The sequence below is a fragment of the Melitaea cinxia genome, chromosome 20 (assembly GCF_905220565.1).
Source record: "Melitaea cinxia chromosome 20, ilMelCinx1.1, whole genome shotgun sequence".
Lineage (NCBI taxonomy): Eukaryota > Metazoa > Arthropoda > Insecta > Lepidoptera > Nymphalidae > Melitaea > Melitaea cinxia.
In genome coordinates, this window is record NC_059413.1 from 981,908 (window position 1) to 1,007,828 (window position 25,921).

The window sequence follows — 25,921 nt, forward strand, 5'->3', positions numbered from 1 at the left end:
CATACTTAATAATTATAAGAACAACTATAGTCAGCTCTTTCGTCATTGTAATGTTATGAATATATATGATAAAGTTAAATTTTCTGTTCTAACCCAAATTAATAATACAACCTTGTTAAATGAAAAACTAAGACCTATAGGCTTACGTAAACTTGATTCAAACCTTAAATATCACCTACCAAAAACTAACAATAAGTATGGAAAGAGAACTGACGACTACTTAATACCCGAATATATTAACGAACTGCCCAGAGAACTGCAAGAAATGTATAAGAGTACCACGAAAACCAAATCACGTTTAAAAAAATATTTTTTACAAAAATAAACTGAATTAACTGAGTGACTCCCTGTACCCAGATAAACCCGCGAGGTTTTCGTGGTACTTAAATTTCAAATTAAAATGTATTTGTTATGTATTGGCCAATAAATTGAAAAAAAAAAAAAAAAAAAAATCCAGAAATGTTACATTAGCAATTGTACTCAAGACTGGCAGAACCTATTTTTATTTTCATACAGCGCACTACATATAATAAAGACTGATGAACCGAATTTATCCTTGACACAAAAGATCAAAAATAACTGTGCTGTAAGCTCCTCGCCTTCTCCCGCACCTCCAATCAAACATGATTGTAATCGCAACAAAGTCATCCAAAACAAAATATGTGACGGAGATCTCAAAGGTGCCGCTCGCCTTTTGTTCTCCAACGACGTGCTATCACCAGATACCCCTGACACCCTTCAGGCCTTACGGACAAAACACCCTCCAGCTCCTGTAAACCCATTTTTTATCGACCCACCAACAGCAGGGCAAGAATGCCTTCAAATTCAAATCAAAGATGTTATGGATGCTATTTCATCTTTTAAACCAGGTTCGGCTGCAGGTTTGGATGGAATCTCACCACAACATTTGAAAGACTTAACATCGCATCCTGTGGATGATGCAGGTGAGCAACTTGTAAATTCGATCACTAAATTAATCAATATTATGTATTTTGGTAATGTCAATCCAGAATTGTTCCCATTATTTTCGGCGTGAACCTCATCGCCCTCACCAAAAAGGACGGAGGGGTGAGACCAATTGCTGTTGGATCAACACTTCGACGTCTGGCCTCCAAAATTGCTGTTCGACATATTTTACTAAAATTAAATTCGGAATTTGAACCCGTACAGTTAGGTTTCGGTGTAAAAGGAGGCTGTGAGGCAGGCGTCCATGTCCTATGCTCTTTCCTAACTTGCGGCCAGCTTGACGTGTTGCCCAAAATCGACGTCAAAAATGCTTTCAATTCGGTATATACCCTGTCAGAAATAAAACAGCATAAACCGGAAATATACAATTATCTTCTTCTCAATTACGCTGACCCAACAAAATTATTATATCGTTCTAATGAACTGTCCTCGCAAGTAGGTTGTCAACAGGGTGATCCCTTTGGGCCTGCAATTTTTAGTTTGGCTATAAATACGATAATTAAAAATTTAAATCCTAAATTCAATCCGATAATTAAAAATTTAAATTCTAATTTCGTCTGGTATTTGGACGACGGAACCCTAGGAGGTGATGTGGATACTGTGTTTTCGGACCTTTTTTTAATCAAAAATAAATTTGAAGCCATTGGTTTGGAACTTAATTTTAGCAAATGCGAACTTTCTATAAATAACTGTGACTTAAATTTAAATAATGTAAAACAAAAATTTAATATTTCGGTTCCAAATATTAAAATAGTTAACAGTAATTCCCTTTACCTTTTAGGTTCTCCAATTTTTGATTAATCTATTTCTGAATATATTAATAATTCAATCACTAAATTTCAAAATTCTGATGATCGTCTCCTTGAAATTAGTCCACATTATGCACTTTGCATCTTAAAATACTGTCTTTTCGTTCCAAAATTTACGTATGCGCTTTTGGAATCACCCAGATCTTTTAACACAAGTAGACGACTTAATAAAAATGAGCTTAGAATCGATTAAGATATGCAAGTATGCAATGCATATTAAGATATGCAACTAAACGAGCAATCTTGGACCCAAGCATCCCTACCTATCCGTTGTGGTGGTTTAGGGATTCGCAAAATTTCCAGTGTCGCTTTAACAGCCTTCCTATCTTCTGTCCATAGTTCAGTAAATCTTATAAGTAAAATTTTAAGGGCATCCCCTTCAAACTTTGAGATTGCTGGTTTGGAAGAAGCTAGAAACGCTTTCTTAATTGCATGCCCAGGTCAAAATTTTCCAGTTTCTCCAAATTCACAGAGGAGCTGGGACGACATAAACTGCAAATTGACTTAAGACAATCTTTTAAGCTGTAGTACAGGTTCGGCGCGTGCTAGGCATTTGGCCGTGGGTACCCATAAGGCCGGCTACTGGCTTCATGCGTACCCTTCGTCAAATACAGGAACATTTCTTGAGCCTGACACGCTCCGAATCACAACCTGTCTGCGGCTTGGGGTTCCGGTCTGCGCTCCTCATAAATGTCCCTGTGACAGTGATGTCGACAAGCTAGGACATCAAGGTCTTTCATGCCTTCTTGAGACATGCTGCACATAACGATATCATATGCCGGTCCCTTGCCACCGTCAACTTGCCAAGTGTACTTGAGCCGACTGGTATTGCAAGAGACGACGGCAAGAGACCGGATGGTATGAGTTTGATTCCATGGAAGATGGGCCGGGTGCTGGTATGGGATGCAACCTGTTCAGACACGCTGGCCCCTTTCCATCTACATGGAACCAACAACAGAGCTGGTGCGGCTTGTGAAGCGGCTGAAAAAACTAAAACACACAAATACAGGGGTCTAGGCTCCGAATATGATTTTGTCCCATTCGCTGTCGAGACGTTTGGTTCGTGGGGTCCTAGCCAAAGAGCAACACGGAGGGGAGTAGCCATGTACAGGCGTTCCCCTCTGTCAAGGTATAAGGCCAAATGGCCATATGCATACCATAAAACTAGTTGCAGCCGCACTGATCACTAGACTAAATCTAGTTGCGCGATTGAATCAACGTCTTTCAAAAATGCCAGATTGTTCTGTTTTTTGCTGCAAAAAAAGATTTGCCACGTCAAATTTACTAAAAAATGGCGTTACCTTTTATACGTAAGTATTTTTAATCACATTATTACTTGTATACTTAAACCTTTTTTAAACTTAAAAATTACAAATATTATCGGTCGTGTTGACTCGATTTGTTTACCAACACAGGCCGCTTGCCCTCATACAATATGCGGATCGGTCGAGCGACTGATCGAAGTCTATTTCCGAGAAGTCACTGTCGCCGAGCGATAGTGTTGTTACCGGTTTGTTTGTAGATGGTTATCGATAAAAACGGCAAAGGCAAAAGAGGAGACAGATATTTTTGAGATTTTGATTTATTTAAAATATTATATTGCTAGCTTTTTTTAATAAACATAGTTATATAATAAAATTGCATTAAATTAAATATAATACACGTATTATGAGTATTAATACATTTTACTAGAATTACTTAATGTGAACTTCGACCATAATGTTTTATATAAAAATTTGGCAGGTTTTCTAAAATCCAAATTTAAGGGATACGTGGAAAAAAATTTGTAATAACAGATTAACTTGGACGCCCAAAAAAAATAGTGTAATTTGTTCAGATCATATCAATACCACTAACTTTCAAGTGTTGGCGAACAATAGCACCAAGGGCACCAAACCAACACTAACACCACACTGTTTTTGTCCCGTAAGTTTTTTTTTTGTCTCATGTACAAGGTAATCAAGATATGGTTCACCTTAGTCATAGTAGTGAAATGAAGCTTAGATTTATCAACTTTGAAAATTAACAATGTCCATCCTTTCAGAGTTATCGACAAATCATTAAATCTAGCAGATGACAAGCTATCATCTTATGATGCCATTAGTGCTACGCTCCCTATTCTCGATTCGTTGACATCATCGTGTACATCATCAACTCCTCAAAATGTGTTAACTTTAAATCGTTTATTGTAGACTGGCATTATTTGGCACAATAACGTTGCACCAAACGTATTGTGACATAATTATAATAGTTAGACATATGCTGTCGCGACACTTTTTAACCGACTTCCAAAAAGGGAGGAGATTCTCAATTCGACTGTATTTTTTTATATATGTTACTTCAGAACTTTTGACAGGGTGGACCGATTTTGATGATTTTTAATTTAATAAAAAACTGATGTTTATTACGTGGTCGCGTTCAAATTTCACCAAGATCTGATAACAACTTTTTGAGTAACCTTTGATAACGCGTATACATTAGGTATATTGTATTACTTGTCGGTGTAATTGAAGTCAGTTTTTTTTTCGTTTGCGAGCAAATACAATTATTGTAGATAGTGATGTGTTGTACAAAGTCTTACTACATTATATATTTCTATTATCATTAGTTTTTGCAGCGCACGTAATGTAAGGAATTTTTTAGGTTATTTTTTATCCCTTGGGTTACATTATTGGAGCTTTAGTAAGGATCCCTAATATTTTTGAAAATATAGTATAACCTATGTCGCTCAAGAATAGTGTAGCTTCTCAACGGTGAAATAATTTTTTGAATCGGTCCAGTAGTTTCGGAGCCTATTCAATGCTAACAAACAAACAATCAAATCTTTACTCTTTATAATCGTTTATTTTACATAGTATACATCGTTTATGTTACGTAGTATATAATAAATTAAGTCTATTTTTATAATAACATCTTACCTTTGTATCACTTTAAAAGCCTTATTTCCCTAACCGAGTACTTGAATTTATCGATAATGCGTATCGATAGTTGTTACAACCATGGCTGTAAGCAATTTGTCATTGTAGTTGCGTCGTGTTATTATACTGTAATGACACAGAATGTATCTATATGTGTGTGAAAAATGTAAGTGTGATTTTAATTTAGTATGTGTGAGTTTCGTAGTGACAGACGATTATTATTGTGTGGGAATTACATAAAGTGTGCATGTGTGTAATTTTACCCAGGCAAAAAACGACAGACAGTTTTGTATCGGTAACAAACCCAATGGCTACTCCCCTCCGTGTTGCTCTATGGGTCCTAGCACTATAAGACTTTTTAAGAAAATAACAAAAAGGTTATTCGACGTCATAGGAGACCGAAGAGCTGGCAGCTACTTCGGACAAAGAATTAGTCTAGCTATCAAAGGGGGAACGCTGCCAGTATCTTCGGAACCTTGCCTAAAGGGACTCCTTTTAATAATATTTTTTTAGTTATTATGTTATGTATATATTATATACTTAAGGTTTTTTTAGTTTAATGTAATTTAACTTAGTTATATAGTAATAATTGTATATATTATGTGCTATGTGCTCAATCAATTTTATTTTTCTACTTGTAAATAAAGCTTATGATATGTATATTTTTGCCCTCAACTAGTAGTATATTTACTTAAAACAATTCTTTAGACTGAATTTTTTCAAGTATTAACAAATCGAACTTCACATTAGCAACTTATACTCACTTTCAATTCACCCTTTTTATGATGCTCCAGAATTGAATTCATATCAATAGATGTGTAGGATATTGATTGAAGTAAGTACTTCATTCCAAAGTTGTATTCCTCGCGATTTAATAAAACAGTCGTATCAATTACAATTGAGGATACATTGCAACATCTGAGGGTAGCCTGTCAATAAAATAAAAGGATATAAAATTACATTTGTCTTTATAATTCACGTGTAAAGACAGTTAAACAGTAACTGCGAAGTTACTTGCTGATTCTTCTCTGCAGCATCTGTGTTTCGCGGTATTTTTTTGAATTTACTCATAATGAGAGGCTGTATGGATCAAACTGACTTCAAATCCAGATACAGCGCTTCAAAATACATAGTCCCAGACAGGTCTGGTCAAAGGTACAGAGTTTGTTTTTTTGTGCCTGTGTAATCAATTAAATGACTAAGACAAAACAAATATAAATTTAATTTGCAGAATGACGATATAATGATGCTTTTGAAATTTATGTATGATTTTTTAAAATACGATCACCGTAACGATGTGATTTTATAATTTTACACTTACGTTTTTTATTTCTCCTCGAACACAGCATATTGTTAAATTGACACCGCGACCTTTAGTGGCACTTAGGACAGTATCAGCAAAAGTTATATCACGTGAGTTTCCAATGTATTCCTCTGAAATTGAAAAGTACGTTGCAGAACGTAGTGTCGTAAAAAGCGCCAGAAGATAATTTTATATTCTATTGAGGTAAGGGAAATCAGGAAATTTCTTCCTCAAAATTTGGAGCAGCCCGACCTCAACTGTACAGAATATAAATAAATAAATAAATTAATTAATTAAATAAATTTTACTGGTAACAAACAAAAAACACTGCTTACATTAGATAGAAAACAACAATATTTGATGTTATTATTACAAAGCTATTAAAAAATTAACTTGTCACTTGTGATATCACCAATCGGACGCCCACCCAGTATTGTTGAGATATCGTTGCCCCAACAATGATTTTCAGCGAGTACCGTGTATATAATTGTTGCAGTACGGACAGTCACAACATTAAAAAATATTAAAAACAAATAAATAGTAAGAAATCATTGGCCCCAATTCGTCTGTTGCAGACGATTTAAACAGTGTCAAGTTGAGTTAATTACACATCTCTTTTCGTGACTGAATAAGCCCATACGTGAGGGACAGCCTCTACCACATGCCTTGCAGGTAAACTGGGAGGTGTCAGTGACGGAAGAAGCTCGTTGTTGTCGCATTTTTCTTGTCGCTAAAGTCCAAACCAAGCTTGATCGTGTACTTTGCGTCCGTCCACAACAACTTTACGCCACCTGTCACGGTTTTTGGCAACTGCTTACCAGTTTTGGTGGTCGATACCAAAGGCGTGCATATCTCGTTTAGCACAATCCTTGAACCGTAGCATGGGCCTCCCCATGTTATTTTTGCGATTGCTACAGCACCAAGCAAGATCCGCCGAGGCAGGCGCGAGGGCTCCATTCGATGCACATGCCCTAGCCAACGCAACCGCTTCTGCTTGAGTAACGCTGTGAAGCTAGACAGCTGTGCAATCTTAAGAACCCGCTCGTTGGTAACTCTGTTCTCCCAGGATATGCCCAAGATGCTACGAGGATAGCACATATGGAAGGCGTTTAGTCGACGTTCTTGTTTCGCGTACGTCGTCCAGGTTTCAGCTCCGTAGGAGAGAATACTCAAGATTCATACCTGATACACGATCATCTTGGTACGCGTGGTAAGATGTTTATTTTGCCTTACTCTCGTATTAAGCTGCCCGAAGGTGGTCGCCGCTTTGCCGATACGAATATCGATCTCCGCATCAAGCGAGAGATTGTTTGACACGGTAGACACACGAGGGCACACCATCCAACATAATTTTCGGTATTTTCGTGCTTCCCTGCACCATCATAACGGTTTTTTGGCATTTATCACTACTCACCCGGGCGAACCTGTCCAATATGGTCTGAAGCTCGAGAGCGGAGTTAGCGATAAAAGCTGCATCATCGGCAAATAATCGTCTGTCTACAAAAATGTCCTCACGATTACGCTTGAATTTGAGAAGTTTTGTGATGTTATAGAGCTTCCCATTGGCCCTCGTATAGAAATGGATACCCTGTTGGTCGTTGCCAAACGCTTCTCTTAAGAGTAATGAATACCAAACGGTAGGGGCCAATACGCAGCCTTGTCGTACACCTCTACGCATCTCAAACGGATCGGATGTGTTTCCGTTGAATACGACAGAACCTTTCATATCTTTATGGAAGCATTTCGTCAGGCTCAGAAGTTTTGATGGACACCCAATGCTCTCAAGTCCGGTATATAGTCCATCTCTGCTAACCATGTCGAAAGCCTTATTTAGGTCAACGAACACCATAAACAGAGATATGTTCTGCTCCCTACTCTTCTCCTGTAGTTGCCGGAGCGTAAACTCCATATCGATTGTAGAACGCAGTGCACAAAACCCGCATTGTGATTCCGGATACACGCGATTAGCTAGTTTCTGGATTACGTCCTAAGCCCCCTCATCCTTAAGGAAAACGCAGAGTTGCCTAAGCTCTGCACCACCCTCTCGACCTCACTGGCGAGGCCCACAGGAATGACGAGTCGATACGTGTGGAGTCAGTTCGGCTGCAGGAGTCTTTCGCATTTAGAGCTATGCCACGAATGGCTGACGGAGACCCCGTTCCGGGTTTCAAGTGAAGTTTTCCTTCTCCAGGACTCTGATAATTTTGAGCCAGGTTAATCCCTCGGTCGCCTTTTACGACACCCACGGGAAGAAAGAGGGTGGTGCTATTCTACTCTAACGGCAGCACATGGCAAAAATAGTAAGAACAAAATTAATTTATATAGGGATTTAAGTAAGGAATATATCTGTCAAACCGCATTGGAGCGGCGTGGTGGATTAAGTTCTAATCCTTCTTCTACATGAGGATATTACAGGCTTGCAAGAGAAACTTCGTCTTGAAAATCATGTGATACAAATGGCTACAAATTTTCCCTAAACCCTTTTACTGTTTCTAGAGAAAATCCATATGTCATAATATATCATCCATAATATCACAGCTAAATTATACTGCTCTCAAATAGTGTTGTGTTCCTGTGGTGAGTAAGCTGGTCAGAGTTCCCGAGGAAGATCAGAGGTAGGATCAACAAAGTGCTGGCAATGCTCCTGGAATTACTATTATCTATAAGATACAGTATCAGCTTACCATCACGGAGACCATACGCTTGTTTATAACTTAAAAAGCATGTTTAAAAAATACCTTTCAAATCCGGGAACAATCTTAGCAAGAATTGTTTTTTCTTGATGTCGCTGACCGTTGTGAAGATTTGACAACCGTGTGCCAGTGCGATAGATATAACTGCTTGACCGAGGGCACCGGCTCCACCGTGAACGAGTATATTTGCGCCTTTCAGAAAAGTGCTCTTTATTTCCTGTAATAAAAAAAATAAAACTCAGACGTACGTATATTGATTACATAATAATAATTGTGTTTGTAATTGATCAACGCGCCAATTGATTATTGTTGAAATTACAATTCCACATGAAGATAATCTCGCAAATGTGGAAAAAGAAAATTTTAGTAAATATTCAGATCGTATTCACGACATTACCAGTATGTGGAATGTGAACTCAACAATAATTGTTCCTATCGGTCAATGATTATTATCGGTCAATAGTTTTATTAACGAAGAGTTTCGACCAACACTTTAAGAAACTTTCGCTTGATGGTAGGATTAAGGGTGGGACACAAAAGGTAGTTTTGTTTCAGACGGTCTAACTCTAGAGGCTTAACTACGGGCGCCCGGGGTATCAACCTGCCACGGCATACTATTCTAAATTATGATTTTTTTTGTATTATATATTTCTATTTTTTTTTTTCAAATGTATATACGTATAATGGTTTCAATGTGTATACGTATAAGGAAAGATATTGAATAAAAGAAATTAACAATAAATAAGAGATTAATAAACGCTTCGAGCAACGGTCCACGGGATCAATCAAGTGTCAGGTATCCGGGAACTAAATACCCAGATCAGGCCAAACATCTATATGGCCAATACAAACATATACAATTAATAAAGAACATAATTATGTAGTAATATTTACCAAACAGTAGAATGCCAAACAATACGCCAAGGGTACTGTAGCAGCGTCCTCAAGGCTCCAGTGATCAGGCACTGGCCACAATAGATCAGGGCTTGCTCTTACGGTTGTTTTGATTGATTTGTCATAAACAATGCCCATAACCCGATCTCCGCTGCAGATACACAAAAAAAATATGATATTGAATGATAGCTATAGTCAAAGCTATTATATTAATATATAGAAACAAATGCGATTGGATTGATATATCTATTATTTATTTAACAATAGTTTTTGCACACTAAAATAGTAATAAGGATCAGTAAATGAGGCCAAAGATCGCATTTACGGACAAAATCATGAAATTATAGCCCAGCGACCTATATGAAAAAAGGTATGAACCTATTTTTTGATTTGAAATCTAATATTTTAATTAATATTTTTATTCATATTTTAAACTAACTTTTTAGTGCTGCTACCATTACCAGGCCAGGCAAATATTTGTCGCGAACATAAAATAAACTCGTGACCTCTAGCTCAGCAGCTTCTTGCTGTCACTAAACAACTCTTCGTCATTCGTCATGAATCGTCATCGTAATTACTGGACTGTTAAAGCTTTGGTTATTATATTTTTTTGGAAAAGGGTCGAATCGTAAACCAACACGCCGCTTCATTGTGAGTTGGCGGATATATCCGTCCTACGAGTAACGAGTATGAATGACGTTAATAACTTACTTCTCAGTAGTTCCACTGAAGTCGAGGAGGGTATTTTCATTGTTCTCATCTGAAGCCATAAAACCACTCTTTTTCTTGACCTCTATGTCATTTATTCCAGCGTAATGAACCTAAGAAATCATTCAAAACTATTATTGAAGTCTAAATGTTCATCTTTAAATAAGTTAGATTGGTATAAATTTCACAATATTACTATGCAATTATACAGTGTAAAAAAGTGATAAGCTAACAGTACGAAAGACGTACCTTCACTTTTACGCCACTATTACTTGGTTCTGATGCCTCCGCCCAGTACAAAGTGTCAAGTTCACCAGGTTTCTTAATTTCAAGAGACATTTCACGTCCTTTAATTGGACTTTCAATTACAGGTAGATAATATTCTCCACTCCAAATTCCCTTTAAATTGATGAAATAAGATATTATTTTCGTAAACTCAATTGTATTGGAACCTAAGCATTTCATGTATCGACATTAAAACCTTAATAAAAAAAATATTTGTGAAAATAAAAATTGTAATAATTAAACTCATCTCTGGCATTTTTTCTTAATTTATGTATCAATCATGCATGCATATACAATCTTTGGATAAGAATTGATCCAAAAATATATCAAATAAAATAAGCAGAGAACCGCAGCTAAGCTAAAATGAGCTGGCCTAGTAGAAAAAAATCGTTAGTTCTTTTTTTTTCATATAACTAGATCGGCAAATAAGCGTACGGCTCACCAGATAGTAAGCGATTACCGTAGCTTATCATCATCATCATCATTTCAGCCTATCACAGTTCACTGTTGGACATAGGCCTCCACAAGTTCGCGCCAAAATGGAGTGAACTCATGTGTTTTGCCCACAGTCACCACGCTGGGCAGGCGGGTTGGTGACCGCAGGGCTCGCTTTGTCTCACCAAAGACGCTGCTGCCCGTCTCCGGCCTGTGTATTTTAAAGACAGCAGTCGGATGGTTATCCCACCATCGGTCGGCTTTTTATTTCCAAGGTGGTAATGGAACTGTGTTATCCCTTAGTCGCCTCTTACGACACCGACGGGAAGAGAGGGGGTGGCTATATTCTTTACTATCGTAGCCACACACCGTAGTTTATAGTTGTCTGCAACATCAAAAGCATCACAAGCGTGTTGCCGACCCATTCCCCAATTTTCCCCAGGAGCTCTGGTTACCTTACTCACGAACAGGAACACAACACTGCTTGAAAACAGTATTATTTAGCTGTGATCCTCTGTAAGGTCGAGGTACTACCCCAGTCGGGGTGCTCCATATTTTGAGCAGGAAATGTCCTGCTGCGACCAACCTCAGTTGAAACGTCTAAGTATACTATTGTTTTATTAAAACCTTTAGAATTGTGCAAGAAAAAAGGGTAGAAACCTGCAGGTTTTGAAAGAATTTCCGTATTATATTAATTACATATATATGTCAAACTAAAGGGTACAAAATTTGCAGTAACTGTCAACTTAATCTAGTGAAATAAATTCCTTCAATAGTAGATACCTAATTAATTATTGTTAAAGATGAACTTTTCGAATAGCAAATATCGCATAAGATATAAAATTGTTTACTGAGGGCAGTGTTTACCAAATGACAAAAATACTGCTTCAAAGACAATGTTCCAATGTGAAAGTCATCGTTACCTGGACTTTAGTTGGATGCCACAACGCCAGTTCAATACATAATGATCCTGTTGTGTGAGCGCATACCGTGCGGTACAACATAAACGACGGACTTTTTGCAGTTTCTTTAGTGTTCTCGTTGTTAATTAAGAAAGAGTTACGCTTTCTTACTTGAAGCAAAGCTTGCGCTAGCTGTGAAACAATAAGAACTATAAGGGCCTATTTTACCGGTCGTGGGTAAAGTTTATCCTCCACATAAGTTACGAATACTCATAAACAGCAGGAGGTAAAACAGGCTGTTAGAATCTATTTCGCCTTAATTAACAAACTACAACTTTCGGATTTACAATTACGAATAAGCTTTTATCCGCTGGATAGCGTCATTATCAAATGGCACAACAAATATACAACAGACCCTAAGAATTGTAAGCCTGACGAAGCACATAAAACACGGAGTAGTTTTGTAAAATATTGTCAATCAAGAAACAATGAGAATGTTTAGTTTTCTAATGTCTACGCGATTTTCACTCATTTTAATAAAACAACTTTTTCTGATTTTATCGCGGTTTTTACTCCCTTCTCCCGTCCTCCCGTGACTGTGGTTGCTGTAACGTATCCGAAACGTCTAATAAACTTAACAAACCGCGATAAAATCTAAAAAAATTGTTTCATTATAATAAGAATGATAGTATTATTATTGGCTACAAAAAACAGTAAAGTTACAATAAAGTTCAAATACGTTTATGTTGTACGATTTTATATTGTCACCATGATCAAAACCAGACTTGGATCAGAACAGAACAACATTGTATTGTGGATTTTCACTAATTTTTAAAAATATTAAGCGTATATCATACATACATTTTCATTATTTGATAAATTGTTCACCAAAACCACATCGACATCTTTCAAAAAGTCACGTTGTTTTAAGATTTCGTCTCTGCACACAGTTGAGTATTGTATAAGTATTCCGGGAATATCATTGATATTCATCTTTGATTCATAATATTTGGCTTTATCAGTTTTATTATCAACGATTTCGGCAACACTTATTTCCTGTTTTTTTAAATTCTCAGCAACTACTTGTAAAATGACGTAGAGCGCGGATGTTTTCTGTAAGTAAATGATATTTTTTTATAAATCTTTATAATATTATTAAAACTTTTATTAAATGAATATATACTTACATCAAGTTTATCTTTAGTTAAATGAGGGACAAATTGCACAGTTTTAAGTGCGACATTACTGTTTACCGATGGTAGATCATAGAATCTCAAAGTAAACATGTCAACTCCTCCGCAACTGGAAACGAGATCAAAGTTTAAATAATGTAAATATACGATTAATACGAACTATGATTTCAATTTTAAATAACGCACCTGACTCTATCGCGATTTACACTAACTATTGCGTTCATGACTGTTGTTCCATCATTTAATATTTTCATATGATCTAAGTGATTGTCGAGATCGATAACAATTTTTTTTACCGTGTGCAGTTGGGAAACAGATTCGTAGTTTCGTCTGAGCACGTTTAGTTGAATCAAGCCGTCGATAAAAGTAACCCAGTTATTTTTCCACAGAATGTTAGCTTCGTCCAAAGTTTGGTTTGCGTTATAAATACAACGGAAATCGCCTCTGCGAAAAAAAAACGCTATAAATTAGTTTTTTAAAACATATATATATATATATATATATATATATATATATATATATATATATATATATATTTATATCTAATAATATGCCATTCAAAAACTTACGAATAATTATAATCTCTTGAATTGAGAAGATTATAAATATCTTTTGAATCTAAAATCATACTTCCGTCAGATTCGTTGGTAGCGTGTATCATTTTCTCCTCATTTTCTATATTTGCATTTATGTAACCCGTTGCTACTTTTATTTTGTTACTCAAAACCTAAAATATAAATACACAAATATTTACTACAAATTAAAAAAAATCTTCTAAAATTTTATCTACTTTGAATCTTATAATCTCTCGTATTTTATTTTCAAGCTTTAAACATGATACCAATTCACTTAAACAGTTTATCAGAATTTTGGTGTCAACGACATATATAAATAATTACTTCGAATCTTCCGGTGCCTCTAAGAAGAGTCACGTTCAGTGTGACCTGCCGTTGGTCGTAAAGAACTAGTTGGGAATGTTGTTGCACTTCCTTGAATACCACTGATATCGTTTTCTTCTCGGCTCCCAACGACATCGCTAAAGTGTCCCACACCGCCACTAATACCGCCGCAAACGGATATATGTTCTTTTCTGTAACATTTTTGTTATTATTTAGTAAATTAATAACAACAATGAGTTTGTTGCATTTCGTAGCTCTCACAGACAAACTGATATCTTGTTTAACAGCAAATCAATATATTCTTTACTTTACTGAGGTAGAATACTGCAGGAAATTTCCTACTCAAAATATGGAGCAGCTCGACTGGGGTAGTACTTCAATCATACAGAAGATCACACTAGCTAAATAATACAATTGTACCTGTTGGTGTGTAAGGTGACCAGAGCTTCTGAAGGGAATTGGGAATAGAGTTGGCAACGCGCTTGTGCTGATTTTGGTGTTGCAAGCGTCTGTAAGCTACGGTAATTGCTTACCATCAAATGAACTGTACGCTTGTTTACCGACCTAGTTTTATAAAATATATATAACGTGTACTGGTTGTTCATAACAGTGTAATTTTAAGAATTATATTTTATCAAAATCAACTTTGATACTGCAGGTATATGAACTAATTTGACAGAACTTATTACTAAGAAATGAAACAATTATGATCAAGTTATTGATTTTATACAATCACCAGCCTAGAACAAAATAATAATTTAAGTTAGTGTTTTGTTTATAATGTAAATATTCTCTATAATTATCACAACTAAAAGCAACCCGCTAAGGTTGTTGTTAATGCAAAAATAACATTATTCAAACATACTTCAAAAGAACATTTGAACAGTAATTTTAAAAATTAAAATGTTAATTACAGTCAGAAATGAAGCTACCACTGATTCGGAATGTAGATTCTGAAGGGAAGAATCGACAAGAAGCTCCGATTCTTATTTGTGCGATTTTATTAAAGGTATATTCGAATATCATAACCCAGCCACGAGACGATTACTTGGGGTCACAGTTTTGTCATTTTTTCCTCTATACCTTATATCATCATAGACCTTTTTTGCAAAAAAATACAGTCACAATATCTATTGTACCCCACAGTAACAGACCGTAAGATAAAACAGTAGCAACACCTTACCTCTTATAACATGTCCTTTCAAATAGGCGCTGCTATCGTCCTGAGTAGATGTTATAAATTTACTAGCGGCTGCTGTTTTTCTATGTGCAGATACGTAAAGCGGTAAATTCCTAAAAAAACATAGGTATACTCAAATAAAACTAAATTAAATGTTTAACGTTTATTAATTCTTATGTTATTAAATTTATTTCGGTAAATGTAATTCAATATTAGTACTCACCATCGTTCATTATGAGCCCATTCTACCAAGTGAGACAGCATTGGTGTTCCAGTTGAAACAGGGTATTCGATTTTAGGATAAATTGCTTCAACTTTTGGATTATATCCTTCCATATACAGTCTGTGGAAGAAACGTAGAATTAGTTTTTAGATAGTTAGTTATTAGTTTAGTAGAGTTTACACTTTTAGGTAATCAAAGATATTTACTTTCCAATAGCTTCAAGGAAAAATGTTGCATTGTCTGGGTGTCCACGTCTCGTGAGTGGAATGTGTTTGCAGGATTCTGGCAGCGATCGCTTAAGGATCGCCTGTAGAAGACCGTGTGGAGCAATTTCTACTAACACAGCGTTGGGTGGAATCAAAGCTGAAGTCTCCTCAAACAGGACTGGGTTCTACAAAAAAGTTGTCAATGATGATAATAACCATACCAAGTATATTTTACTATGCACAAAATATACTATAATAAGACATTTACCAGCAAGTTATTGGTGTGGTATTCTGCTGAGGAATACTTAGCCAACGGCTCACCCCACCTTTCTTGTGGAACAGATGTCGACAACCAGCGTTCGCTTCTGGGCTTTGGAGATTTAATCACGTCTGTTAGATACTTCAGAAGACCTGGACCTACATTTAAAAAAAAAAAAACAAAATTAAAACTGTTTTTAACAAATTATAAAGATAAAATAGAAAAAAAACAAGTGTGTAATGGAGTGGTAAACCCAGTGGGTAATACCAGCAAATTAGTGATAAACATTGAATAGTTGTTTATATTATACAGTACAGATTACTGTACTGTACTGACACATATTATAAATATCAGTGTTACCTGCTTCAGCAATATAACGCGAGTGATACGCAATGTTTGAGCACGGCACTTCCTTTGCGAAAATCTGCTTCGACGTCAAGTCGGCGACGAACTCTTTCATAATGTCGGCTGGTCCGGAGATCGTACACGAATCGGGGCCATTGTGGCACGCTACTTCGATCTCCGGTGGACACAGCTTAGATATCTGTAAAAAATATTATTCACAGATATAGCTCAATGATCTATTATATTCGTATGAATAACGGAGCTATCATTACAATATATGCATGTAGTTCAATCTCATCATCATCATCATCATTTCAGCCTATCGCAGTCCACTGCTGGACATAGGCCTCCACAAGTTCACGCCAAAAATAGCGCGAACTCATGTGTTTTGCCCGTAGTCACTCTTACGACACCCACGGGAAGAGAGGGGGTGGCTATATTCTTTAGTACCGTAGCCACACAGTACTAGTTCAATCAGCGTGAAGTTAATTCTTTTTTTTTTAATATTTACACAATACACACACGGTCGTCTGTTCCTAAAGTAAGCAACTTAATGCTTGTGTTATAGGTAACAGTCGACTGGTATATAGCTACATTTTTTTTTTCGATAAACATACTTATAAATAATACATATATATATAAATGTTTATATTACACCCAGACTCGGGGTGGGAATCGAACCCACAACCCTCGGAGCAGAAAGCAGGGTCACTACAAACTGCGCCAACGGGCTAGTCATAATAGTAATTCATACAGTTAGTGAATCAATGGCGCTTGCAAATGTTGTTACTTTGTTTTTTATAGTATACGAACCACCCGATGGTGGGCAGTTTTCGTAGCCTATGGACGCATGTAACAACAATAGCATTGCAACCGCGCAACCTTGCTCCTGACCTTCCTCATGATCTCTGGCCACCTTACTCACCATAAGAACACCACATAGAACTAACGTTGAGTCGTATTAATTTGCTGTGATGTTCTTTAGGGTTAAGGTCATTTCCCAGTCGGGCTGCTCCAAATTTTGAGTAGGATATTTACTGCTTTGTTCCACTTCAATAAGTATAACTTACGTACTCGAAGATGTATTAGAAATAGGAAATAATGAAATAATATTAGGTCATTTTACTCTGTTGTTGTTCTTTTGCATAAAAACAGCGAGTGTGTAGTCTGCATCTATTAACATTAAATTGCATGGAACTTAGATATATTATCCAAGAATTTTATTGTCTTTTATTAAAATAAATGTTTAATAAAATCATTCAACGACCCTCGTAAATGAACTTAAAAGTTTTAACTTTCATGGTAACTTGTTCTACGTTCATCAGTTCTATAAAAGTACTATAAAGTATACCTGTTGGAAGCCAACCCCCACAGCTGCCATTGATCCTTTTATGAAAGGAGTTTGCAGGGAAACCAATCCTCGACTATATGCAGATAGTATCATCTCTTCAGCTGTGAAGCAACCATCTGCATATGCACACCCCAATTCACCGACACTGTGACCTTAAAGTAAAATAAATTGTGTTACCATCCATCATATAAAATAACTAAAATATGAAATGGAAACGATGAATATAAATATATTTAAAAATATGGTATATCAAAATCAAAATCAAAAACAGCTTTATTCAAATAGGCCTCAAGAGCACTTTCGAATCGTCATTTTACAAAGTAGAACTAAAAAGAATTATTATTTTTGTAAAAGTAAGGCTATCACCGATTCGGAATGTAAATTCTACAGAGAAGTATCGGCAAGAAACTCCGCAGTTACTCTTTTGAAAAATAATATATAAACTGTGTTTCAGTACAAAATTAGAAACATGTTGCATAAAATACAGCGTCACTAAGTCCACACATCTTTATCAACTATGTAATCCTGTACCGAATAATAAGTTTTATCTATTTTTTTTTTTATTAAAAACTTTAAATTTATGTTGAAATTTCAAAATTGTTTGTGGGATTTTGTTAAACACGCGAATACCATAACCCAGAAAGGAGACGATTACTTTGCGCAGTCGGAACTTGGAGTTACAAATTTGTAATTCCTTCTCGTGTTTACAATGCGATTATTACTATTTATTTCAAAAAAATGAATATTGTGGTGAATGTACATAGTATGAGATGAAAACACTAAAGTAGGGCACAGCAGAAAATATCTTGCTCAAAATCTGGAGCAGCCCAAGTGGGGAAGTACGTCTACCTTACAGAAGATTGAATCTAAACAATACTGATTTCAAGCAGTGTTGTGTTCCTGTGGTGAGTAAAGTGGCCTGAGCTCCTGGGGAAGATCGGGGGTAAGTTCGGCAACGCGCTTGCAATACTTTTGTGGTGTTGCAGGCGTCGGTAAGCTGTGGTAAACACTTATCATTAGGGCCGTATGCTTGTTTATGGTTCTATCCGTAAAAAAAAAACATCAATTTTATTGCCTATCTAAAGTAATAATTATGATATACCAATAATGTTGTCAGGGAAGATTCCCATTTCACTGAGAATATCGGTAAGACCAATCTGAACTGCGGCGATTCCAACGAACGAGTTGAGAATGTTGTCAAATATAGTTTTATCGGGCGACGTTATAATGTGGACTATATCGATTCCTTTAGGTTCCAGAACTCGACGACAACTGTAATATAAACAGTAATATGATAAAATATATATATATATAAATATATATATGATAAAATATAAAATGTATATTTATTATTTTCTTAATTCATGACAAGAATTAATGCTGTAATAATTTCAAAGCCATATTATATAATAATCCTTGTGGTTCTCGCCATCGTGCCTCGGAGAGCACATCTGTCGGTCTCGATTGTTATTAGCTGATAGCGATCTTAGCTTTTAGTATGGAATTAATTCACCAACTTGCAATGAATCAGTGTGGTGAATTGAGCTTTCCCTTTTCTTACACGGAGAAAGAATCATATATTGCCCGGCAGCAAAATGTTACAAACTGAATCAATTAAAAAAAATATATGACTTCTAGCATGCCTTAAAATGCTTCGTGAAACTGTTAATAAGGTACACACCGTTCAATAGAAGCAGCAAAGATCGGTATTCTCATGAGCTGCGCACCCATACCCGCCCACTGCGATCCCATACCGCTGTACACGAACCATAGAGGACGTTTGACGTCATCGTAGTAGTCAGCTTTCTCGGATAGACTAATTGTTTCATTTTTCTCGTTTGTATCTGAAACACAATTTCATTTGTAAAGTTGGAGTTTTACTTACGTATAAAACTGTTTTGAGGTGCGTGGGGAACAGGATGTTAAGTTTTTCGTTCGCCATCGCAAAGGGAGGATCCTCCAACCAGACGGTTGTTGTGTCTGGTGGACTACTGGCCCCAACGGTTGTTATCAAGTTCTTGTATATATGTTCAATTGCTCTGATAATTTTAATATAGCGATGTAGGATACGTCAGTTCTTAGTTCGTAGTTCTTATGTTACGCGATAGATGTCGCCCAACTGTTATTCTGTATGTAATATTTTAGTTCTGGAGTACAATAAAATGCAAACATTAAAAATATTTAAAAATGTCTCACCAAGTACCGTATATCCTCTTCCCATGTGGCCAAAAATGCTCGTTTTGTGTATATTTCTGAACAGAGCCAGTTCTTCGGGATCGATGGGACGAGTTTTTAAATTTTCAAATATTTTCTTTACAGACGACTCTTGTCTTCCCGATATTGTGACCAGCTGCGGTATGCTTGACTTGTAGCGTGAAGGATCCTGCCATTTCAAAAAGTATAAGGTCGCAATTAATTCTAATCCATCTACTTTGTTAAACAATTCACGGAAATATATTAGTTTAACTTTAAATAAGGATTTATTGTAGAATTATTTGTATGTATGATACACGCAATTTTTCCGAATTCCCAATCCCTTTTAACAACTTTTATTTATGAACTAGCTATAACTCAAGGGTCACTTACAAATTTTGAAAGAAATTTATACTTAATAATTTAATTTAAAAAAAAAGAGAAAAAATATACTTTATTTTGTGACTGGACGATTTATAAAATCCGATCTCTCATCTTACCTTGGGCTTGTAGTGACCGTTCAGCAAAACATGTGAGTTGACACCAGATACAGACATTCCATTAACGGCGGTATAGTTTCGTCCGAACTCCTGATGGTCAGTCACAACGCGCATGCGTCCCTCGCGCAGAGCTGCCACATCCTGTCGCGGCACTTCACAATGCAGATTAGCGGCTATCTTGCCAGTATGGTACGCAAGAAGAACCTGTAAAACATTGCGTACTTTTAATATTAAACAGACAAGAAGTTGAAGAAAATGTTCAATAATAATAATAATAAATAGCTAAACGAATAATGTATTCTTCAAAGTACCACCTAACTATATTAAATCGTGTATATTTTTTTTAAACTTATTTATACAGACAAAAAATTAGGTCTCGTGTTTGAGGAGGACTATATTTTTAACTGTATTTTTAATAGTATAGACAGGTTATTTGAGTTCTAACTGCGTTCCTTCATATGGGGAGTTCTGTTGGTGTTCATCGTGCAACAATTGCTGCTTACGAGTACCTTCATTGGAGAGATACCAATCGTGGCCACAATCCTCGTCACTGAAAGAACGAGGAAGAAGAAGAAGAAGAACAACAGATCACTTTCCATATAAAAAATATCCTGGCCCATTTTTATATTTGGCTTTGCTTAAATATACGAGCTGCTTTGATATACTCGTTACGCATAATAACTTTCGTGAGCTCGTAGCACGGCTATAATTTACAATAAAAACATTCTACGTGAAAAAGAATGCGTTTTCAAGTGCCGTTCTTTAGTTGCATGCGGCAGTTAGTATTAATATTTTAATTTATCAACGTTTCTTGGGTTAAGATAAATAGTATTGGACAATTATGCAGAAGTCGTAGTACATTATATTAAGACAAAGTAGATTTAAAAAAATAGCAAGGAAAGTTTTTTTATGTGGAACGTGATCAGCCATAATACATACAGAACCCCCACCCATTTGAAGAAATGAAGTTAGGAGTCGAACATTCTGTATAGTAGACTATAGCTGACTTATTATACGAGTATGTATAATTTTTTTATAGAATTTCGTCTTCCCGACTAGAGCTACTTTGTGTTTAGCTGAAATAATTCCTCTACTTACGGTAGCCATTAAGAAATCTCTTTTAGTTATAAAGCTATTTATTTTTGGCATTGTGATTGGCATGATGTTGTATTTCATAAAACTTATAATTTATCAACAATAGTTTTTTGGTCTTTGTTTTCCTCTTATGGTTTTTTAGGTACAACATTTTAAGGAACTTTGTATTTTTTTATACAACTAGGTCCACAAACAAGCGTACAGCTCATCTGATGGCAAGCGATTACCGTAGCTTATAAATGCCTGTTAAACAAGAAGCATCGCATGTGCGTTGCTGACCCTACGCTCAATTCCTCCCAGGAGCTCTGGTCACCTTACTTACTAACAGAAATACAACAGTTCTTGAAAGCAGTATTATTTAGCCGTGATATTCTGTAAATTCGAGGTACAAAAAGGGAAAATACCTCAGTTAATTTCTTTGAGTTTTTTTTTACTTTCAATCTTGAGTTTTCCAAAATAAGTTGATTTTTCAACATTATTAAATTGTTAGTTGTTGTACCTATAACAACTAACAATTTAATACACCAGGTCAATTAATACACAAGTGGGTTCCGGGTCTGTATAGCGGTGATATTAAACTTTATATACCTTAGTAATAGCCGATATTCCCGATGAAGCTTCTCCGTATCCGATATTGGACATAACGCTTCCAATCAGAAGCGGGTCAGTTCTGTTTTTACAGTATACGTCTTCGATTGCTTCTAATTCTGCTTTGTCAGCTTCAGCGACAGCTGTAAATGCAAAATATAGGTAAATATTATTTTCTCGATATATAAACGAAACGAGCGTAACTTTTTCTTTCTGTTTTGTTTTCCTTATTTTCTGATCAAGTTCATAGGTTAAAAAAAAATTATAAAAACCATAGCCATCACATCACAGCACATCACCACAGCCTTACACTACAAATAAATAGTAAACCATGAGAAAAATACATAGCATCTTCATTATTATTGTACCAATATATTTACTTCTGCACCTGATGGACGGTTTTGCGCATTATGCGAAAGTCAAGTAGCTCGTATATAAGCCGTCTAAATCAAAAAGGTTAGAAGTTTTGTTTTCATGAAAGTAATCTATAGCATCTACAGAATCCAAACTTCGAAGTTCGATATGCAAAAGTCAGAGATTCTATACAAAAACTAGCTGAATCGGCAAACGTTGTCTTGCCGCTAAACGCTATTTGAAAATAGGGGTTGTTGGTAGAAGGGTGAAAATTTAGGGTTGTATGTATTTTTCAACGCCAAATCATAATAAGATAAAAAATAAATAATTTATAAAAAAATGACTGATTTAATTGATTAATCAAATTCCGTAGTCAACAACTCATACATCAGTTTACTCAAATCACTCAAGTACTTCCTAAGATTTGCAATTTTGTGGAAATAGTAAAAAATCTAAAGTTACTGCGGTGATAAAAGTTGCATAAGAACTGAACTGATCTTAACTGAATCATTATGCTCCAGTACGGGACAAAGATCTTCTCCACATAATTAAGAAAAGGGATTAATTTGATTTTACTATACTGCTCCACATCGGGTTGGAAATAATTTACCTACAATATAACCAAACCTTGCTTGATGCTCAAGGAGGCGTACAAGTACAAAACACATCTAATGCGACTGAAACGGGAGTGAAGGCTAAAAAACTAAAGTCGAATCAATAAATGATATTCTTTCAAGTTGTACTGCTAAAATAATAAAGTTAAGCAAAGTATTTGTTACCTGAACCAAACGCCTCGACGTATTCTACAACGTCTGGCTTAATCTTCGCTTCTTCATAGAAGTTCTTTATGAAGCTAGCCACATCTGAGGGGTTTCTGTAGAAACCATACCTCGGGCCTTTTTCGCCTTGCAGTATCGATCTAAATTCTGATTTAACATGAACTACCTCAGCGTAAATTCTATAAAAAAAATATAGAAAAGATTGTAACGTATTTATTAATATGTACTAATATTATTATATATAGTTTGATACTTCCAAACGGAAAAATTGCTATAATAATTTATGATGAATTAATTTTAAGAAATAAAGAATAATATTTCGATAAATAAATACACATTCTTTTGTACTTTCAAAAGCACTATCGTTATTACTTTAACAATGTTTCATTACAAATATATCATATCGACGTTATAATAAAAATAAAAAATAAAAACAGACTAATATAAAAGAAACAGAGTACCAACAAAATTCTTGTAAACGTACACACACGATTGATTGCTACGAGGCTGTCAACTTGATGCCTATATTTTATGTATCTAACGACTGATACACAGAAGTTTTGAGTAATTGTATATAAGACGTATATAATATAATACATATGTCATACGTACCTACGAGCATCCTTAGCTTTTTGCAAGAAAAGGACATTGATAGCTTCAGATTTAGCGCAACCTGCAGGATCATTGTCGAAAGATTTAGTTTTACCGTCCATACTCAATTTCATGATTCTATAAAATGAAAAAGAGGTTAATTTTATTGCGAAACTCTTCGCGGTTTCATCGAAAAATAAAAAGAAATTACTGTCAAATTGTGTACTTGATTGTATATCATTTGAGAAATATATCACTTCATGACCTTTAATATTAGTTTTTGAGAGAATGTTGAAGTTACTTTAAGCTTTTAAGTAGAGGTATACATATATATGTATATATTTATATTATTATTATTATTATAGGCTTGACGACTGTTTTAATATTGATCAAAGTTGCATGTGAAGCTAGTGTTGAATAAATCTTTACCTTCCGTAGTGAACAGAAGATTGGGGATGTAAACACAAACTAGCTCCTCCTACAATAGCTGCTTCGCATTCACCGCGTGTGATAGCCTGGTACGCCAGCTCGAGTGCCCCCGTGGAACTATTGCAGGCCGCGTCTATAGCCATAGATGGACCTTTGGCGTTCAACCAATACGATATACGGTTCGCAAACATAGTTTTACTGCATCTGTAATATATAAAAATTAATCAAGTATTAACCCGATAATGGAAACAATGGATGAAAGATTGTTTAATTTTTCATCCACAGAAATAATACATAAACGGACTCTTTCTTTATTATGTATGTTTAATCGACGTAAGTGAAGACGTACCCAGCAATACCAAAACCGGTCCTAGTACTAGCTACATAGAAACAAGCCTTCTCCGTTTCAGAGAAACAACTGCCGATATAAACACCAATTTTCTTTCCATTGAGTTCTGTCGGACTAATACCTTAACAAAATAAAATAACGAGTTAGCCATCTTTTTTTAGATTTAATTGAATATGAACAATAAATATTATAAATACGATTAGCTTTCGTTTTTTCTTCAAAGGTTCTCACCTGCGTCATATATAGCTTGATACGCTTGTTCCAAGATTTTCCTTGCCATAGGATCCATGTTGTTACCTAGGCGGTAATGCACTTTAAAGAATTGGGCGTCAAACAAGCTAAGTTCTGGCACTTTACCAGTGTATTGAGCAACTTCAGGATGATCATATGTCCAACGAGGATTTTCGGCATTTACTGGATTTATCTAAAGAATTAGATTAAATTATAAATTATAGTCTAATTTTATCAGCACAGGCAATCATAGGTCGTCTTACTAATCATAGCTAATTAGGTTTTGTTAATTGTCTATTTTATTTAACTGTTGGATGGAGTAGACGCAGGTTAAGTAACTCGTTTATAAAGACAAAGTGAAACGAGTGTACTATAGAAGTGTGAATATACCCGTTAGATTGAAATTTTTGATACAATTTTTGATATGATGATGTTTTTAGATATTACATTAAAAAATGTTTAGAATTCCCTAATGTGTGGGTAACATAAAAATAAAACCATTCAATTATTTTTATAATGAAACAACCCCCCCCCCCTGCGAGTCCTCCCGTGACCATGGTTGCTGTAAAGTATCCGAAACATCGGGCATTTTAATAAAACGCGATAAAATCCGAAAAAGTTGTTTCATTATAATGAATGAAATTCGCGTAAACATTAGAAATCTTAACGTATGTATCAGAATGATATGCTTACAATAACGTTATTGATTTTATAAGTCAGCTTTGGAAATTACTATAGATTTATTTAGACGATTATTAGAAGCGTACCTTGTTGTATAGTATATCTGAGAGTTCTTTAACGCTGTGGGACTCCGGGTACAGCCCCGCCATACCAGAAATTACAACCTTATCACCGTATGTGTTGCTCATGTCGACGTTTGGTGGTTCGGCGTAGGTTTTCGTAATCGGTGCCATTTCTGAAAAAAAAAATATTGGATTATTTATGATAGTGTCTAGAATACCAATATAACCATTCTTTTGTCTACCTTTTTTACCCTGTCCATGAAACTAGAGCTAATAAAAACTCAAATAATAAATAATATGTATTTTTATTTATGGTTGCAATAATAATAAATATTTATTTTTATTTATGGTTGCTTCTTAACCTATTGCAGTCCACCGCTGCACGCAAGCGTCCCATACGTCCACCAGTGGACTGTAATAGGTAAGGGTACGCCATATCTATATGAGTTATTTCTAATAATGCGTATTTACTTGACAATTTTTTCGTCTACCTACGTTGT

At 35.6% G+C, this 25,921-nt stretch overlaps 1 protein-coding gene across 1 annotated transcript in view; it reads right to left on the bottom strand.

Moving 5' to 3' along the window:
* The window catches only part of LOC123663600 (fatty acid synthase-like), a 38,621-nt gene extending 13,095 nt beyond the window's left edge, over positions 1-25,526 (bottom strand). Inside the window, exons 1-29 of the mRNA XM_045598272.1 lie at positions 25,446-25,526; positions 24,679-24,871; positions 24,448-24,568; positions 24,099-24,302; positions 23,691-23,807; positions 23,079-23,257; positions 21,946-22,088; positions 20,263-20,466; positions 19,766-19,952; positions 19,251-19,413; positions 18,672-18,841; positions 17,570-17,721; positions 16,234-16,417; positions 15,883-16,031; positions 15,615-15,799; positions 15,409-15,528; positions 15,184-15,298; positions 14,006-14,191; positions 13,676-13,833; positions 13,293-13,550; positions 13,101-13,215; positions 12,775-13,026; positions 11,935-12,105; positions 10,541-10,690; positions 10,295-10,404; positions 9,584-9,734; positions 8,735-8,906; positions 6,015-6,127; positions 5,458-5,622 (exon numbers count right to left, since the gene is read on the bottom strand). Coding sequence (XP_045454228.1) covers positions 5,458-5,622; positions 6,015-6,127; positions 8,735-8,906; positions 9,584-9,734; positions 10,295-10,404; positions 10,541-10,690; positions 11,935-12,105; positions 12,775-13,026; positions 13,101-13,215; positions 13,293-13,550; positions 13,676-13,833; positions 14,006-14,191; positions 15,184-15,298; positions 15,409-15,528; positions 15,615-15,799; positions 15,883-16,031; positions 16,234-16,417; positions 17,570-17,721; positions 18,672-18,841; positions 19,251-19,413; positions 19,766-19,952; positions 20,263-20,466; positions 21,946-22,088; positions 23,079-23,257; positions 23,691-23,807; positions 24,099-24,302; positions 24,448-24,568; positions 24,679-24,871; positions 25,446-25,508 — 4,650 coding nt within the window. The 5' untranslated portion in view covers positions 25,509-25,526. The remainder of the gene's footprint in view (positions 1-5,457; positions 5,623-6,014; positions 6,128-8,734; positions 8,907-9,583; positions 9,735-10,294; positions 10,405-10,540; positions 10,691-11,934; positions 12,106-12,774; positions 13,027-13,100; positions 13,216-13,292; positions 13,551-13,675; positions 13,834-14,005; positions 14,192-15,183; positions 15,299-15,408; positions 15,529-15,614; positions 15,800-15,882; positions 16,032-16,233; positions 16,418-17,569; positions 17,722-18,671; positions 18,842-19,250; positions 19,414-19,765; positions 19,953-20,262; positions 20,467-21,945; positions 22,089-23,078; positions 23,258-23,690; positions 23,808-24,098; positions 24,303-24,447; positions 24,569-24,678; positions 24,872-25,445) is intronic.
* Between the last annotated feature and the right edge of the window lie 395 nt (positions 25,527-25,921).